Source organism: Odontesthes bonariensis, chromosome 5, assembly GCF_027942865.1.
Source record: "Odontesthes bonariensis isolate fOdoBon6 chromosome 5, fOdoBon6.hap1, whole genome shotgun sequence".
NCBI classification, from domain to species: domain Eukaryota; kingdom Metazoa; phylum Chordata; class Actinopteri; order Atheriniformes; family Atherinopsidae; genus Odontesthes; species Odontesthes bonariensis.
This window is the reverse complement of record NC_134510.1, coordinates 29,068,875-29,088,073: the sequence shown is the minus strand read 5'-3', so window position 1 is coordinate 29,088,073 and position 19,199 is coordinate 29,068,875. Positions and strand designations below refer to the sequence as shown.

The 19,199-nt window shown below is 37.9% G+C and overlaps 1 protein-coding gene across 1 annotated transcript in view; it reads right to left on the bottom strand.

The window, feature by feature from the left end:
• The window catches only part of grik3 (glutamate ionotropic receptor kainate type subunit 3), a 100,653-nt gene that overhangs the window by 33,248 nt on the left and 48,206 nt on the right, over positions 1-19,199 (bottom strand). Inside the window, exons 2-6 of the mRNA XM_075466005.1 lie at positions 11,583-11,756; positions 11,136-11,393; positions 10,821-11,002; positions 3,611-3,664; positions 670-840 (exon numbers count right to left, since the gene is read on the bottom strand). Coding sequence (XP_075322120.1) covers positions 670-840; positions 3,611-3,664; positions 10,821-11,002; positions 11,136-11,393; positions 11,583-11,756 — 839 coding nt within the window. The remainder of the gene's footprint in view (positions 1-669; positions 841-3,610; positions 3,665-10,820; positions 11,003-11,135; positions 11,394-11,582; positions 11,757-19,199) is intronic.

Sequence of the window (19,199 nt, the reverse complement as noted above, 5' to 3'; positions counted from 1 at the left end):
TGGAAATTTCTGAGTTGTAGCTTTATGTGATTCACATCGTGCCTATCATGCCAAAATCACTATAATTGTTCATGAAACATGCTGATATATCAACTGACATAAACTACCCGTTGAACAGGAATGGCTATGAAGAGATATGGCACTTAGGAGAAAGAAAGTGAAGTGAGTGGCTGATTTCAAGCATAACCACTGCAGATGGGAATAATGAATGGTGTTCACACCATAATGTAACTCACATTTGTAGTGTAACTCTGGACTATTCTTATCTCTATCTATATATCTATATCTATATCTGGCATGACTTCTACTCTCCCAAATCAAAAATACATTTTTACCCTCAAGAACCATGAGTAAACAGGAGTTACTGAGGTGCATACAATTCTAGGTTTATCTAGGACATCAATGGCCATACTTAAAAATAAAAAAATAAGCATATTTTGGAATTTCAGAATCCAATCTCAAGAATTTCATCAAAATATTTCATACAGAATTTGTGTTTGGCTCAGCCTGTAGAGAGACACCATTTGATACCAGAGATACCATTTGGGTGGAAACTATTTATCAAATTGAAAATCAACATTAGATGGGAAAGACAGAATATATGTTTTTCATTTTATGCATGCATTCAGCACTGAATTTACACATATCAATGAGTAATAACAAATTTACCGTCATGATGCCCTCCAGCAGGCCTGAATCTGGTTTAAGAGGTATCTGCCTTTCCATTGACCACTTCTCAACAATGGATGCAACCTGAGGATTTTCTACATTGAGGATGCGGAAGCCAGTCATGTTGACACCACAGAAGCGATACGGCTCCAGGTCAATGGCCATCATGTCCTTTAGAGATGGAAGGACAGAATCCTGATTTAGTCATGTAGCACTGAGTGCATTTAAAATATTCATCCTGTATTTTTTCATTACATAAAATGTAATAAAGTAAATTGATGCTGCGATTCAGTCATTTTCAGTGAGGACATTTAGATACGGTGTACAAAGCAGTGACCATGTTGTAAATCAAATCTTAGAAGGCCCTGGTGGCAGAGTCAAATCCTTTTAGAATTGACAAATTATTATTGTTTTTTCGTACCTACATAATAATGAAATATACTGCTCAGGGCACAAGCTTGTGATAGGTTTTGTCTTTCTGTATCACAGTCCCTTGAAAAAAACAAAAAACAGTATGGGTGCATATTTCAGGGTGGCAGATTCTAATTATTTTTTGGTAGCTCAGAAAAATTAAAGAACAAGAAAAAAACTCATTCAGTTGAATCATTTTAATAATTCAACACTTGCATTCCCATGGCAACTTCTAAGTAAAAAGAAATTCAGTTTGAGCTGCTGTAATTTCTGGGGCAGCGATTGTAACTGAAGTGTGAAGTCACATGTTGACACATGTCATATCAGAATGGGCCGGAGGGCTTGGGAAAGACATTTGGATGAACACAAATATTTCATTAACACCCTGTGGGGTTATTGCTGGGAGAACAGGAGCATGTAAGACGCTCTCCAAAGACGGACCATCATTACTCATTAAGAAAAAAATTTCTTCCCCCCACACTTTACAATGCAATACAGTCCCTCCTTTCAAAATGAAAGATCAAACTAAATCACTGTTGTTCTAAATGACACGGGAAAATAGTTAAGGTCACAGGTTTCTTAGCTTTGATGCTAAGAATACAAACTAACTGGGACAGAATTGCTTGTATTGAATGACTTCAAAGTTTTTTTTCAAATTTGATTCTACACAGAAACATAACACAAACTCAGTAAGATTGCAATTGCGTTAAAGTGAAATCTTTACCAGAAAAACATTCTTCACACAGACGTATTATGGTGGGGGCAAACATGAAGTTCTCAGCTTTAAGTTCTCAGACACAGCTATTACAGAACAGAAGCTATGACAGACTCATTTCAAAGGACAAGGAAGTTATTACCCCCATATCACTGGGCTGTTGCCTTTTCACGCTCTAATAAGTCAGCACTTTCCCCACCTCAGAAGATAAAACACAGACATCAGTGAATTCCATCGAGAGGAAATCGTATTGCCATGTTCACCATGCAAGTATTCATCACTTTGGATCAAATCAAGCCGCCAGGTATAATCTTCTTAATGCTATGTCTGTCAATAAGACAGCATATTGCAGCTTTAGATAGGCCCCACACTGATTCTATAAAGATATCCTGGCTTTATGTGGAAAATATTGTTTGTTGAAAAAAAGAACAAATAAAAAACAAATCAAATGAAAGTTTTTAAGTTAGTTTTCAAGAAAATACCTTGCTGAACAAACTGCTTGGAAGCTTTTAAACACATAAACTTGTGCTACAGCAATATAAAGGAGTTTTTAGATTTCCATATTAAAGCAACAGACATGGTACATGAACATGACACATGGCAGAACAATGTCATTGCCACGCTGTCAAGTGTGAAAGATGACATACATCATGCCTGGACCTCTATGTCATATCACATTATCACAAACAGACTGGCCAAGTCTGCAGAGACAGTGAGTGTGAGTGCACAAGAGAGGCAGAAACAGAGACAATAACAGAGGGTGAAAGGAACAGCACAGAGCACGCTGGTATTCATTCCCATTCAGTCTCCTTGTCAACATATAGCCCGGGTTAGAGTGAGGAGCAGCCTGCTGGGCCTGCTTGTGTTAGTCAGACAAGATCTGTTTACTAGTGTGAACTTAAGATACTATTAAGAAATAGAAAACAATTAACATTACAGTTACCTTAAAGATGCCTTTTTTTTGGCACAAACATATGGCTAGGCCCAAGTGTAGTTTATTGCCTTAGATGTAACATTTATGCATAGCTAACTTGTCATGGATAATAGGTCCACTTTTATATTTTCTATAAAAGAGATGAATATATTTCAGCTGAAACTGTCCTTCTTTATCAGAATATCTGACCTAGCATAACTTCCACATAAAGTAACTAAAAGCATAATAATTCCAGCACACTTAACAGGAGTGAATATGGTTAACAACGCTATAATGGCTTTTTGAAAAATTCATCTTGACGTAAGCCACGAATATGTAAACTGCTGTTTTGGTGGCTCGAGTTTAGCATTTGACATTTGGTTTCCAAATTAGATACATCCTTACTGTGAACATAATGATGACAAGTATAAATGGGATTCTAGGAAAACGGTTTATATTCACACTTGCAGGTGCACATACACACTTACAACCCTTTAGTATTGTCCAGGTATATCTAATTCATGTTGACTCAATCAAACATTTGATGGGGTCTCACATTAATAAATATCAGTTTCTCAGCTATCCAATCTTATTTACTAATGATTTTCTTTGTTACATATATGCAAGAGGTTTGAGTTTATCTTTTAATTTAGAAGTAAGATTCAGTTTTGAATCTGAATGTGTTGTTTTGTATTCAAAGACTTCTGTCAACTTTACTATAAAGCAGAGTGTTTACTCCAGCAAACCCAAGACTCCATTATGCCTCTGGCTTGTCAAACAAAATTGATGTTATGGACTGGATCCAAGCTCTATTGGCAATTAGCCACTATTCATCAAAAACTCAAGCAGTGAGGAGATGAGAACAAACGAGACTATTTGCATTAACAAGCATGGTACATTACCAGAGTGGTGAAGATATAGTGGTAATACTCTGTCATCATCCCCATGGTCTGGGCCTGGAAGGATATAGAGACAGAGGATGGGAAAGAAAGGTGTGAATGAATACAGGAGACAGGATGGAGAAAATGTTAATTTTATCATGTCAGGGTATTTTAGAAACAGAAGAGCACCTTCAGCACAAACAATCCTAAAGGAATCCCTACAAATATTTCACATTAAAGGGGAAAAGCCTTCTTTAAATGAGAATATTGACTAACATGCTGCTCATTTTGAGAGCAAGATTTTGCTAATGCTTGCTGGGATTTCTGAACCGTGTGTGTGCCACAGAATTACAGAATAGCAACAGTTCTTGATGCTTTGCTATGCATTTAAATGGTTTTGAATGGCCCAAGGCATGGAATACCATCCCAGCATAGAAGAGAACCTTTAGTCAAAAGAGTTCTGTAATATTTGCCTCATATCTGAACACTCCATCACTACCACTTGTTTCAGTCTATCAAAATTCAAAGGCACTGCATTCCCATGCTGTGCTTTCCATTAATTGCACCATCTGTTGTGAAAAGCTTAAGGTTACAAAAATAAGATGTTATCTTTAAGTGAAGGCAAATTTACTTATGCATTTATAGACATGGGTTCATGTGCATGACATTCAAACTTTGCTGTATGATTTCAGTGTAAGCAGGGATTTTTTAATAAACAAATGCAAATTTTCCACTGCTCCACAATTACTCATTTTTGTAAACCATTAATTTGGTTAAACCATTCTCTGTTAACCATTCTCTCAGTCAAAAGCAGGATAACATTTCATAATTAATTAATACAGAAAATCTGACTGTGAAGGACAGTTTTCTTTTCTCTTTAAAAAAATAAGTTGACAACATTTTTACCTCCTCAATCTGCAAAAGAATACAACCAGACGGATTCATTTTGACAGAGTATAGGAGAACACATAATATTTTGTCTCCTGGCATGTCACAGAATAATAACAAAAAAAAAACGTAGCTGAGGTCACAATACAGTGATCAAGAGGTCATGTTTAAACCCTTCTAAAATGCAATCATATGCCTATTATCACAGGATGAATAACTTGATCTCTGTCTAATTACATGTTAATTCAATGCCTCTTATTTCTTGGAGCAGTCTTTTGGTGAATGGAGTGATCGTTTGAAGTATACAGTATTTAGTCCATGAATGCAGTGTATGTGAAACAAGCATGCAGAGCAGTATCCTCAAGTACAAAAATATTCTTGCAAGGGAGAAATTATGCCCCCAAAGTGCATACAACAACATGTTTTACTGCCTGTGAGAAAACATACCTTCTCTCAGGTTAACTTTTGAGTCTTTTGAGACTGGGACACGCAACAACATCTCTGTTGATTGGTCATTGTTAGATAAGTTCATGTTCATGGACCATTTAAAGCATTGGCCATAAAAGACTTTTCAGTTAAGTTACACTTGTTTCTCTCTGATGTGCTATCTTCAAGTGGTATAAGTATTGGAGATGGATAAGAAATATTCTAATTTAAGCAATACCAATATCACTAAGATTACTTCTAATTCTGCTGCCACTACCACCACAGCTATTACATTTACAAGTAACGTTGTTAACTTTGTTCACTCTACTCAATGCCTACAACTATTCAACTAACAATTTCCAATACTTTTACTAAAAAATACTCTTCACACGTCTCCCACTTGCCATCACCCACTTGCCGAATTATAATCTATATACTACTATTCAAATTTAAACTGCATGGTACAACTAATTAAACTACAAATATTAGGATTTTGGCTTATTGTGATACTACTACTACTTCTACTACATCCACACAAAGCAGCTTTAATAGAAATAGAAATTTTACGATAAGTACTGACAAGTTCTCCTGTTGTGTACTACTGCTTCATTGCCCTCGCCAACTAAAATGTCTGAGCTGGAATAAAGGAAAAGGGACTACAAGGTCAAAGGACATGCCATGGTCTATGTTTTTTGTTTTGTTCAAGTACAGTTGACACACACGTACAATCAGTCTTGACTTGCCTTAGTATATGTACTATTCGGTTTCCTTTGTTCATTTTTTAACCTCATCCTTGTTTCTTTTTTCATTGACTACACAGTTTTCTTGCAGAGTTTAGATTAGTCCCTGTCAAAATCTTTTCTGAATTATTGTACTAGACTCCCTGCAATTGCAGTACTTTTAGTTTTATTTTCAAATATTTTCTCCGCCTGCCTGCCTGAGTCTGAACGCGAGTCCCCCTACACACACTGCGTAGTGGGAGACGAGACATCACCCACTGTCCCCACCTCAAAAGTTTCAGAAGTTAACTAGACAGAAACTAGTGAGTTTCAGGGTAGCGTTTTTGCACCTGGAGCAGAAATGCTACCTTGCAAGTATATTTCTGCTCAGGGATATTGCTCTTTTAGTTTGTTTTACGTGCTCAAACCTAATTTTCATGTTCACAGCATTTGAGACTACCAGTCTTAAATACTGTGAGAACTGCTTATTAATCAAAGCACACAGAATATTATGTCTAAATGATGCCTTTAGTCTTTTAGATATTCATATCATTTTATTGCGAAAATTACTTTATGTATAGCAACATAAACAGCATAAGAATACTGTTAGAATGTGTTATTATCTATATGAGTGCAGAAATTGTCAGTCAATTGATCCAGACTTTTGACAAAATAAATCAACAACAGCTAACGATTGAAGTCATTTTCAAATGCTAAGACCATCATATATCTTTGAATAGCAAATACTTGGTTGCGGTTTTACTAAGGTTTAGATATTGTAGTTTGAACCTTTAAACACAAATGTCCCAGGGTCAGTCTCTCCAGCACAGCTAACGTAAATATTGATTTGATTTTCAGCTCTGTATCAAACTGTTGAAAACTTAGACTCCTGAAAAAACTTTTTTTTTTTTTAATCTAATGTCTTATTCATAAATAGAATCCTCACAAACTGCAGTATATGGATAATACGGAGCCCCTAAAGGGATATGGAGAGATTTTTTTTTTTTGCATTTCAGTTACAAACTTTTAAGCACGAGCTTTCACAAATGAAAGCATAAATGATTCCCAAAAAGCAGTAAATGATGAACTGTGCACAAGTTTAACTTATTTTCCTGTATTTACTGTATACATTAAAGTTAACATTGTTTCAGTCATAAAAGGAAATAGAAGGGATTTTAGCCCAGAGCCCTCTCTGACTAGTTCTCTCAAAGGGACACTGGTTTCTTGACATAAGGTATGCAGAACTTTTGTGGTGATGGTGCATTGGGTAAGCATGATAATGGAAGCTGACAGCAAACAGAATGTAGGGGGGGGATCTACCAGCCTGTTCTTAACATCTATACAACATCAGAACACCTACATATTCTCTGTTAGTACATCCCACTGACAGCACTCTGTTGACTGACAATCATTCCTATCAAGTCAGATTCGGTTTCAGTAATGAAACACGCTGGATCTTAGTAGTTCACAGTAGTTCACAAAAATTCAGTTTATATACATTTGTTTGCTTAAGTTAAAACAACACTTTTATTTAGATTTAGCAAATAGAGCAAAGCCTGTTTATAATTTCAAGAAAGCCACACAAAATTATCCTCTTAGACTCTTTCCAGCTCTGTGCTGATTGGAAGACAGTGGCATTCACTTGTCTCTGATCACGTATCACTGTCAGGATTTTATGATAGATCTATTTGAATTATTGACTAATTAAATTGACCAATCCTATCTTGTGTAATCACAAAATGCATGAAAAGTTTTCTGTGTGTGTACACGAATCACATGCAACCTGCTGACTTTTCAGTAAGGTGACAACGGTTCCAAATAACTGCAAGATGAGCTACATAGCCTGTTGCTTACAATAGCAGCCACCAGTGACAGTAAGCAGAACATTGTCGGCTATTTATCAGCTGTGCCATTCTCAAAATCAATTTTTATAAGAGGTTGGAGACAACCCACATAAGAACTGAATTTGGTGCATAAAATCAAGACATTGTACTCTTGAATGACAGGGCCAAATAAAACGCTTTCCTAATGGTATGCTGTCTGTCACAGAAAAACTCTGGGAAAGAGATACTTTTCCAATTTGAGAAGTTTAGCCAAGTCAGCCCATCCTCATCACTTTTGGCTTAATCAATTGGTAAGAAATCAAAAAATATATTTGGCTTGTGTGCCAGCTGCTCCTTCTCTTATTCTGATCCCTATACAGCCGTGGTAGTAATTTTCCACGTTTCTGGTCATAATGTACTTAAATCTACTTAAATCCATGATCTTAAATCTACATGATTTTGCACAAATACTTAGCCGCTTGTTCTGTATATTATTTTTTCTTGGAATTAACAAAACGAAACGAAACGAAACATGATGACTGTTTTTTCACACAAAATATGAAATACATTTAACAGGCTGCGGATCCAATCTAATATCAGCTATATCTTCACAATGTCATTACTCCTTTGAGATCACTACTAGTAACTAGGGATGTCCCGATCAGGTTTTTTTGCCCCCGAGTCCGAGTCATTTGATTATGAGTATCTACCGATACCGAGTCCCGATCCGATACTTCTACAGTACATTAAAAAAATGTAGAACAGCGAAAAAACCAATCCAGGATGTCCCTAATTTTTTATTTTATTCACTTATTTTATCATTTAACTCTTATAAACAGAGCACTTCTGTGGGGTAGCTTGAACAAAAAAAATAATCAAGTAATAAACAAATTCTTCACATTGTAGTTTAGTGCAACAATGTCTAATATAAAAACGAGCAGCAGCTCAACTTGAAATACCTGGCAGGCATGTAAACAAAGTAAGGCCAGTAATGTGCTTTTCGGAACTGCACTTCTAATTCTTACTCTCCTCCTCTGGCTTCACAGAAGGAAATGTACCTTTTTCTTGATGAAAACCAACATCTCTACCATGTCAGATTTGAGCGCGTTCCTGTTCTCATCAAGGATGTTAGCGATGTCCTTGCCACCTCTTGAAATCCCAAGTTTGCATTTCTCACAGTTTGCAATCGCAACGTTTTTGTCATCCACTTTAAAATACCTCCACACCGGGGACATTCGCACCCCCAGCTTCAAGCTGCTGCCAGGTTCTGCTTTGCTTTACGGCACACACGCAGCAAAGTGACGTCATGCCGCACATGTTGTTTCTGTGTGTCGTTGAGACCATAGACATAAAAATTTGGGGAGTTATGATTATTGTAGTTGGGGATATACACCTTCCTCAGTCGAAATAAATGCAATGTGGGGGCATTGGAGACCCATCCAAGATGGCGGCCGTGCTGATACGTCAGCTCCAATGAGGTCCATGAGGCGTCTACATATATAATGTCTAAGGTTGAGACGGTCTGACTCTGTACCACCACATAACAGTAAATACTAAGCTGTTATTAGTTCTGATAAAAAAAAAATAATGAGAATAAATATACATATATAGATAGGCTATATATCCGATCGCTGATGGAGATGTAACGTCCGATTTCGATCGAGTCTGAAACCACGTGATCGGCCCCGATTTCCGATCACGTGATCGGATCGGGACATCCCTACTTGTAACCCATCACTAATGCTTTGTGGGTGTGTTGTCATGTAATTGGGTTGGTTTTGTGTCTATTGTCGGGATTAGGCATCTGAATATGCATGCAGCTTTTGTGGGTATCGGTCATGGAAATTAGCATTTTTCTTTTGTTGTTTTTCGGCTGCGCTCTCACACTGAGGCCTTGTGTGAGTTTAGAGCTGGATTGGTCGATTTTTGTTGTTGGACACCTGCGTGAGGGCCAATGTTTGGAAGTATCACTTTGCCACAAGAGTGAGAATATCAATTAAATTTTGATTTTGATATCTAATACAAAGAGCAAGGAAATGCAGTGGTTTACACTGTCCTGCTGGTCAGATGGGGCCTTTATGCCTGGAGTTTTGTGTTTTTTACGGGCACTCTGGTTTCTTCCCGTAGACCAAACAAATCCCTGTTAGGGTGCTGATTCTAAATTAACTTAAAGGGATAATCCGGAGTAAAATGCACTTTAGATCAATTTACGGGATGTTGGGAGTACATATGTTGAGTTGACATCAAAATCATGTCATTCGGATGTGTTTTGAGAATTTCGATTTGAACGTTTTTAGCCAAAAGTCGTTAGCCTGGAAGTGAATGGGGCAAATCATGTCACCGCTACAAAACGCTATTTTTATACCTCTTCTACAGCTCCAAACAACATAACACTTACGTGGTAGTGAGTAGAGGGTCCCTAAAGCCAAACCAAAGTGTCCCGAGGTCTTCATGTGGTTGGATATAGAGTCCGGAATGAATTTAATCAAGCCAACCTTTCCAGAAATGTGTCTGCTGCAGCTGCCTATACAGACCGTGGTGAAGTTGGTTTGATATTGGTTTGAAAAAAAAGACACCTTATTTCCTTATTGTGAATATCTGTCGAATATCCAATATCAAACCAACTTCACCACGGTCTGTAGCGGCAGCTGCAGCAGACACATTTCCGGAAAGGTTGGCTTGATTAAATTCATTCTGGACTCTATATCCGACCACATGAAGACCTCGGGACACTTTGGTTTGGCTTTAGGGACCCTTTACTCACTACCACGTAAGTGTTATGTTGTTTGGAGCTGTAGAAGAGGTATAAAAATAGCGTTTTGTAGCGGCGATACTCGATGCCCTCATCACTTCCAGGCTAACGACTTTTGGCTAAAAACGGTCAAATCGAAATTCTCAAAACACATCCGAATGACATGATTTTGATGTCAACTCAACGTATGTACTCCCAACATCCCGTAAATTGATCTAAAGTGCATTTTACTCCTGATTATTCCTTTAAGTTAACTCTTTGACAAACTGGCAGCCTGTCCATGGTGTACCCCTACTTTACTCAGTGTCAGTTGGGATAGTCTCCTGTCCCCCGTGACCCTCAACTGGTTAGACCAGGAAATTGACAGGCAGAAATCTAACGCTGGATACTAACTGTCTCACTTTGTAGGTGCTATGTTACAGGCAGGTTTTACAAGTTGAAATCCCAATGTGATAAAGATTACACTGCAGCACCTTCTACTGCTGTTCCCACCTGGCCTGGTCAAAGCCCTATATTTATCTTTTGATTGCGTTCTATACAGAAGCTGCAACATTGAGCATACATTTACTCCCATACGTTCATTCCTAAGCTTATTCTCACATCTGCCACGTCAATAATCTCACCTGTTTCAGGATCTGTGCAGCCATGTGGTGACTGCAGTCAAAGATAATGCGGAACTCCCGACTCCTCTTCATTTCTTTAAGAAGGGGCCTCGTATCCTGTGTGTCAAGAGGAAGCTGGCGAATCTTCAGCCGAATGTTGAACCTGGATGGAGCCATTATTAGCTCTTGTAGCCTTATAAGACCTTCAAAGAAATGGCACAAATGAAGGAACGTTTTTTTGTTGTTGTTGTTTGTTTGTGTTAACATAGACAACTGAGTTGTACACTTTTGTGTCTGAGAGTAGAGTAACTAAATGAAATAGTATGCTGTGTTCACCTGTGCTGTCATCATATACAACAGTGGCTGTTTTCCATTTGAGAAACTGCACCAGGTCCAGGATAGCATAGCTTAATGATGAATAGTCCGGGTACAAATTGGCATAAAAGGTGTCCCTGTTGTCCATGGGGTGATGTTTCCATCGGACCTGGATGTGCGGCACCTCCAGAGCATTGCAGATGGACTGCACAGCATTTGATGATGAGCTATGTGACGGCCCAAATATTGCAACCACACCTAAAGACAGCTGGTCACAAGCTAAAGGGAAGGAGCAAGAGAAAGAAGAGCTTGAGGAGAAAGTGAGGTATGCTCTGTAACAGTGGGAATAAACAAATCATGTAGTTACAAGAGGCTTATTTGTGAGTCAAAAATTTTAATTCATAACAATTAGAACAGTGCCCTAATCCACAGTGTGACACAAATCCTAAATCAGACCAAGTCACTCACCTTTTCTTGATGCCTCAAAGCTGTCATAGATATTAATCCTTTGTATGTCATATGTTAATGTTGTGTTTGGCAACAAAGTCCTGTTTCTGTTAATATTATTCACGGCAAATTTAAAGGCAAGCTCCTCTGCGCTAACAAGTGAAACAGGTCCATCTGTTTGCTCGAAAATCCCACCTGAAAAACAGAAGAGAAAGACACATATGGGGCCATGAGAACTGATCTCAAATGTCATCACCAGCAAATGGAAACATTATTTTGACACATTATTGGATGGGACTAAATGGAGAAATATATTGAGAGGCGTTTGCAGTTAGGTATAGCAGTAAAGGCAGCAATGCACATTACATGAGGTATTAAATTTGCTCAGCAAACATACAGCAACCCTCTCCATTTTCACGGAATGCTGAAGAAAAAACCCAATATGAGCTTTGAAGTCTGAAACCATAATGGATTTAAGGAGTGTGTGGATGTAAGAGAGTGAGTGTGTGTGTGTGTGTTAATGCTTGTCTGTCTGCTACATCAGGGGAGCAGGATCTCTTAGGTCCTTGTCTCTCCATTAAGATATCCTTTTATTTCACCTGAATACCATATTTGTGGAGCAGATTACTGGACTTGGGCACTCCTCTTTTACATAGAATTCAAAGGAAAGTTTTCTTTCATTTTTCAGATCTCATAGACTGCAGCCCAAAACTCACAAAATGTGTCTATGTGAACATCAAAGTAAAGTATTTCTTCAGAAGAGAGTGTGTGTCAGACCATCAGTCCAGCACTACATCTTGCTGTGAAATAAGAAAAAAATGTAGCTTTCCTTCAATAGTTTGAGGTTTTTCTTGATAGCCGAATCCATAGAAAATACATTTCAAAACCAAATTTTAAATATTTGTTATATTTTTTTATTCCTATTTTATATATCTATATTGACATCTGTAAACAATAGCTGTATCCCAGACCTTTAACAGAGACTCCTACACTGTAAGAGTACCACCACGATCATGCTATCTACTGATAATTATTTCGGCTTGGCCCTAGAAATCTCCCCCTCATCCAGTCATTTGCTTCTCAGTAGAGACAAAAGCCTGGAAAAGTTTCCTAAAATTCATTGAGATACACATTAGAATTCATCTGAAACCCCTCAAAGCCAGCACCTGCTCCATCTAGAGCTAAAATCTTCTTAGTACCACAGTTTTTGTGTAATTGGTAAAGTAACAAACATTACGTGTACTGTCATATATATGACAGCAAGCTTCCCCTGTGGATTAATGCCAGTCTCTAAGAAGGCAGGTTAGACAGCTTCTTAAAAGATGCCTGCAGGAACGTCGGTTTATGGAGAGTGTGGCTCCTCAACCTCCTCTCTCATCATATTATCCATTTCAGTAACAAAGCAAAATGTATCTGCCATCGTCTGTCAGTTCTGGAAAAAAAATATTTTACAGTCATCACAAGTTACAAAGTGAGACTTAAGTTTAATTTTCATTTGAGGTTTAGAGACAACCTTTCAGAACCATTTTTCCACACGAGCGCTCACACACCTATAAACACAATGGCAGATAAATCAATATATATATATTTTTAATTTGTATCTAATCGGCTCTCTCTTTTCCAGTCAGTCCATGTAGTCAAGTTCTCATAAATTACCTTATGATAATTTCTGGTAAGCTTTGTGGTTTTGCAAAGCATTGTAAAGCACAGACATACAATATACATGCAATCAGACGACGAAGAGAAAAGCAGGATAGAAGTTTTGATCTGACAAGTCTGACAACCAACTGAATATCCTTTGCTCTCCTATTTCAAATACATCCATCCATCCATTTATTCACTGTTGTTTATGTGGGACTATGTCACAAACACTTTAAGAAGGGATCCTTAGATCTCCATCACCCCAGTCACCTCCTCCAGTTCTTCTGGGAGGACACTGAGGTGGATCCAAGCCATCTTAGATATGTAACCTCACCAGCGAGTCCAAGGTTTACCCGAAAGGTCTCCTCTCATTGGGAAATGCCCGAAATACCTTCCCTGGGAGGCATACAGAACACATCCTGACCAGTTACCCGAACCACCTCAATTAGCTCCTTTCAAAGCAGAGCAGCAGCATCTCTACTCTGAGCCTCTGGGCTCTTTACCCTATCTCTAAGGGTGAGCTCTTTTCAAATTATTAACTCTATTTTTCTCTAAACCTTTTTTCAAAGAAGGACTCGCGTGCTTAATGTCGAAGCGTTGCATGAACCACTTTTGTATGAGATTCATTGGATACACGTTCTTACAACATTCCTAAGAATTCACAGATATAATTCAGAAGTCATTAATGCCAAGCCAAAATTTGATAGAACCCTGTTCTTTCAACATACCAGGTTTACTCATACATAGTGTTATTCCAATGATTGAAAACACTTTTATTTCACCTACAAATAACTGCTAACCTCAGAGATTGACATATTTTGCTACTCACACGTATTCACAACCGGATATTTCTTTTAATAAATGACCAAGTGTGACATTTTCTTTTGAGCTAATTGGCTGGCTACGCTTAGGATTCGTGTGAAGAACTTATATCTTAGATTGTATTCATGTAGATATATCGTAAATTCACTTTTATTGTTGTGTTATGTCTTGGATTGTGCACTCCCATGGCCTGTCACACCAACACTGCCTGTCATCCTGGTATTATTCCACTAATCCTAAAGAATACCTGGTTTCAGGCAGCTAAGCTTGGAAATAGCAGCTGTGACCTGCTGATGCCCCTGAACAGATTCCCAGTGCTTGGATCACAGAATCATATACCTCTGTTGCTGTGGCAAAGTGGCAATTCTGAAAGCCAAGTTCATCTTACTATGTATGACTCAAAGCCTCCCTGGATTGCAACGGGATGTGATGCATAAACCTGCCCGATGGAATGTGTCACATTAAAATAAATGAATCCTTCCATTTCATGGGGAAATCTCATTAGAGTACATTAAGTAATTGCTGGAGTATATAGTAATTTGACTGTTAAGAGGATAAAATGTGTATTGCTCAGAAGCACTCTAACAAATTTAATAAACACAGGGAAACCTGCTCCTTGGGAGGAAAATCCTGCAGCTAATTCGCTTTGACTTTTTCAGAAATCGGGCATAAGCACAATGGCAAGGCTTAATGTGAAAGACCTCCTGCACCTCCATCAAATAAAGGACAAGCTGTTCCTTTTAGCTTTGCAGAGAATTTGTTCTAATGATGCAGAGATTGGATGTTTACAAGTTCCCATTTAAACAACTACACCGAGTCTTCGTATTTGCAGTGGGCGTGTGCAAAATGAGATGCATGAATTTCAGATTTGTTCTTGTGAATCACCGTCAAAAGGCTTCAAATTAGCATGTCTCAAATAGACAAGAACACAAAGCCCTTTAATTAGTCTCTAAGGTCCCACCACAATATATAAATCAGCCACTAATTGCAGCTGTTTCCATAATTTGTCCTTTGAGGACTTTGTGGATCAGCTCCATTCAAAAGACACAGACTGATGTATGTGGAGAGCAGATGATTCAAATTTTAACTGGAAAATGTAGATAAAAGTAGATTACCCTGACTTAGTGACATTGTACTGAAAAAAGAGGGATAATAAGGCAATACACAATAGAATATGACAGTAAATTAAACAACGTGAGGCAGACTCTGGTTACCTGTTACGTATCCACATTATTCTTATTATCCACGTCTTTCTTGGGTTACTTTGAACTGCTCTGAAACTTTTGTTGCCTTTAAACTTTATACATACTATAATTGGTGTTGTCATAAATACGTCCATACAACATTAAAAAATGTATAGACTGACAGGAAAATGTATCAAAAAAATGCTTAACAAGAATATAAATAGAAAATATTAAAAAAATATACCTAAAAATGTGACTAAGACATAGCTTTTAAGTTGATAAAATGTTATTATTTAAGGTAATGAATTATACATTAAAACATTTGGCCTGCACGGAAATAAAAGCCTTGGGTAATGTGTGAATTAAAATCAAGCTGAATTTTAATGTTAAACAGAAGCTGTGGGTGCAGAGGTCTACTGGGCCTAAAGGGACTGACAGAGACATGGTGTGCCGAGCGAGAATCAGAGGTTCCACATTTCAGCTCAACATGCCCTTGCAAAAATCGATGTAGTAGCATGAAAGCCCCACATGTTATGTACCCGCACACAACATAGGCAAATGCTCAAGCATGAACCCGCCCTCTGCTGTTATGTAGTGGCAGACTGCCTGTAAGCCAGCTTAGTTTGGTTAGAATCATGTGGGTAACTGCTTTTAAGGACTTTAACATTGTGATCTGAGTAGAAGAAGAACAGTTTACCAAAAACAAGTAACTTTGAGACACAATAATGCCAGTGCCAGTGGTTTCATTTGCCATTTTTGTTTGTTTCACTGCTTCAGTTTTCTTTTTTTTTCTAACTATGAAACCAAAAACATTAGAGGTCCTATTAGTTTTTGATGCAATTATATCTGCATTTATAAGAATGTGTTTGTCGTTGTCTGTTTAGAACAATTACCCAATCCAAAGACAATAAAGTCTATTTCCTTTGCTTTCATTTAGAACATCACGAGTTTAAATTGCATGTTCCTGCTTTAAACAGCAGCAAACAGTTTTCATCTATTTTTTTTTTTTTAAATAAATGCAGGAACCACACTTCAAAAACGAGGCAAAGTCATGTTGCTATCTAAACTTTTTAGTACTGAGATAAAAAATACCATCATTGCCCTTGTGCAACATGAAATGTGTGCCAAGGAGAGTTAAGATCAGTGACCTTCCTATTATTTTCTTGCGAGGAAGAATCCGGTCATACCTGCAGCTACTAGCTTCTTTTGGAAGGGCTCCAAATCAGATTAATTTTATTTGGGCCTGTTTCAGTTGAAATGACATATATAGTAGTCTACATTAAAATTGCTTTTCACTGACTGTCACCATTAGTAAATAAATAGGTAGTGCATTTTCACTCTACGTAGATGAAAATAACCTCTCTTATATGTAATATTTCAGTATATACGGTAGATACATAAGTAGCAAAATGACATTAAAGGAATAGTATGTAAATTATGTGATCACAATTGGGAAAACTGTGACTTGTTGCACAAAGGCAAAAAAAGTTGAATAAAGAAGTATTTGCATAAGGATAATGCTCAGCTACCATATGTATTTAAGTTGGTTTTGTTACCCATAGGCCTGAATATTTTTGTATTCAATATAACTTTCCTATGGTCATGAATTCAAAAAAATAAAATGGAATATTTACACAAGTATGTAGATGAATGTATGGAATGCATGCATTATTTTTTATTTATCACCTTATATTGTCGGATACATTGAGCTTGTTGGAACAAATTCCTTGCTGCCAGACAAACCAATTCAGAGGCCCAACAATAAAACTAGCTCATTATGCTCTTGGATACGTGTGTGCTCGCCCACTGCATTTCTGAGTGTTGCTCTTTTGTACAATCTCTTCACTGGTGGGATTCCCAATCTTCCTGTGAATAGCTTCCTGTCTCCCTGGATGTGAAACAGCACAATGATGGCAGCAAACAATGACCAGCACAAAGCACACACACAAATCACTGCAAACAGTGATTCGGAAATGCAGCCAATTTCTGAAAGAATATGTTCCTTCGTAATTATGGATAACAACACAACACTAGGGACCAAGTGTTATACAACACTGAGACCAGCGGTGGAGTTATCCAGAGTTGTATTTTGTACCACACAAAGCAAGGAAAAAAAATCAGGCCAGAAATCTGTTACATTTAATCAATGATGAGTTTCATGAGAGGAAATTAAGGGTGCTGGTTAATTAATGGTGTCTGGCAGTATGTTGGCTTAAAGCAAGACGGTTCTGGGTTTGATCTTAGCTGTAGTATATCTGCTCGTGTTTGCCCCCCACCTCACCTCCCTGCCTTGGTTTCATCTTGGAGTCCGAACGCATTTAGGTCAGGGGAATGTTAAGACTCTAAGGTGCTTGTAGGTGTTAGTGTGAGCATGTATGTGCTAGCATGACAGGGGTTAGTGGCTTGTTCAGGTTGTTTTCATGTCTTTTTGCCCATGCTCTTGTCCCTCTGTGACTTTTATCAACAAAGAGCCATTGTGGAGTCCAGATTAAGGTTTGAATTACTTCACAGAAGGGTCCAATTATTTAAAGTCTAAATTAATTCATGCTTAAACCTTCACATAGGAGAAATATAACTGACATATAAGTGTACATGTTAAATTATCTCTATTGTAAAATCATAGTGACACATTGTGTTGTCACTGTAAAAAAAATTTTTTTTTTTTCATATTTCAAATTCTAATTACCTGTTAATTTTGATTTGATTTTAGTGCATTTAGATTTAGTAAACATGTATGTGTTTTACTGAAAAAGCAGAACATATAAAACAGAGGACGGTTGTTTTGTGAGGTTCCCTTAATCCTACTGCACATGTGGTAAATAATATAAAAGCAGAATGAGTTTAAGTATGTATCTGTTAATCATTAACTGCAGAGCCTGAGAAGTTTAAGCATTAGAGAAAATGCTAACATTAATTAAAGGATTTTAGTTTATCGAACAACCTCAAAATATAAACAAATGAGCATTAGGTGTGGATTTTTAAAAGGGCTAAAATGATGAAAAATGCATGCAAAGATGTCAAGCAGGCCTTATTTGACTATTATGCATTCAAATTTTGAATGACTAATCTGCTCTCAGTGTGTAAAAAGAATTTTAAAAAATATCCTCTTGAAAAACAGATAAAACTGTTCAAAATGGCAGCAATACATTAATAAACCATAACATTAAAGGGATACAAGGTAGTTTAGCGGCAGTATAGCGATCTCTATTGATCAAACTGAAATTCTACACTGTCGTAAAAATGCCCACCTGTACACATCCACTAAATGGAGCATCGCGTTAGTTCTGGCAGACCACATAGTCAACGCGCCCTTTGCCTATTGGCTGACGCCGACCCAACCCTTATGGCCAGCTGCGCTCAATGGGTAATCAGCTGATGCTCGCTATTGGATGCTGGCATTTGGGGCACTTCATTTAAACTTGGTTTGCTGTCACTACTTTTTTTTTGCTCTCTGCTTGCACCCACCACCTCCCCTGCTCCACCGACTTCTCATTGCCAAACAATGTCATACTGTTGTTCATTGTTGCTTGCTCTGTTCTAGGGGGTTTGTTGCCTTTACAGCAAATGGAAGGCACTCCACCTGAGGATGCTGCTGTTCCCTGTCTTGGCTTCCATGGAGCTCATGGAAAAGTCGGGAACTTCCTCCGAACAGAGCCATACCGCCAAACATAAATTGTATGCATTCAGAATAAGCTTCTGAAATTCATCTCTGTTCTCGTCTCATTTTGACGAGAGTGGTTCTGACAGAACTAAACATCGTGGCGAATGCTGCCGTTGTGTTATTTAGTCAGTGCAGTTAGGTCATCTGATTCACAAGTGTAGACTGCCCACGTAAGATACTATAATCAGAGATTTTCTGAAGAGAGAACTCAAGATAATATGCTATAATACTGTTGCTGGAGGAAGTGGCCGGGGACAGCTCGTCTGGGTTTCTCTGCTCAGGCTGCTGCCCCCGCGACCCGATCCCCGGACAAGCGGCAGATGATGGATG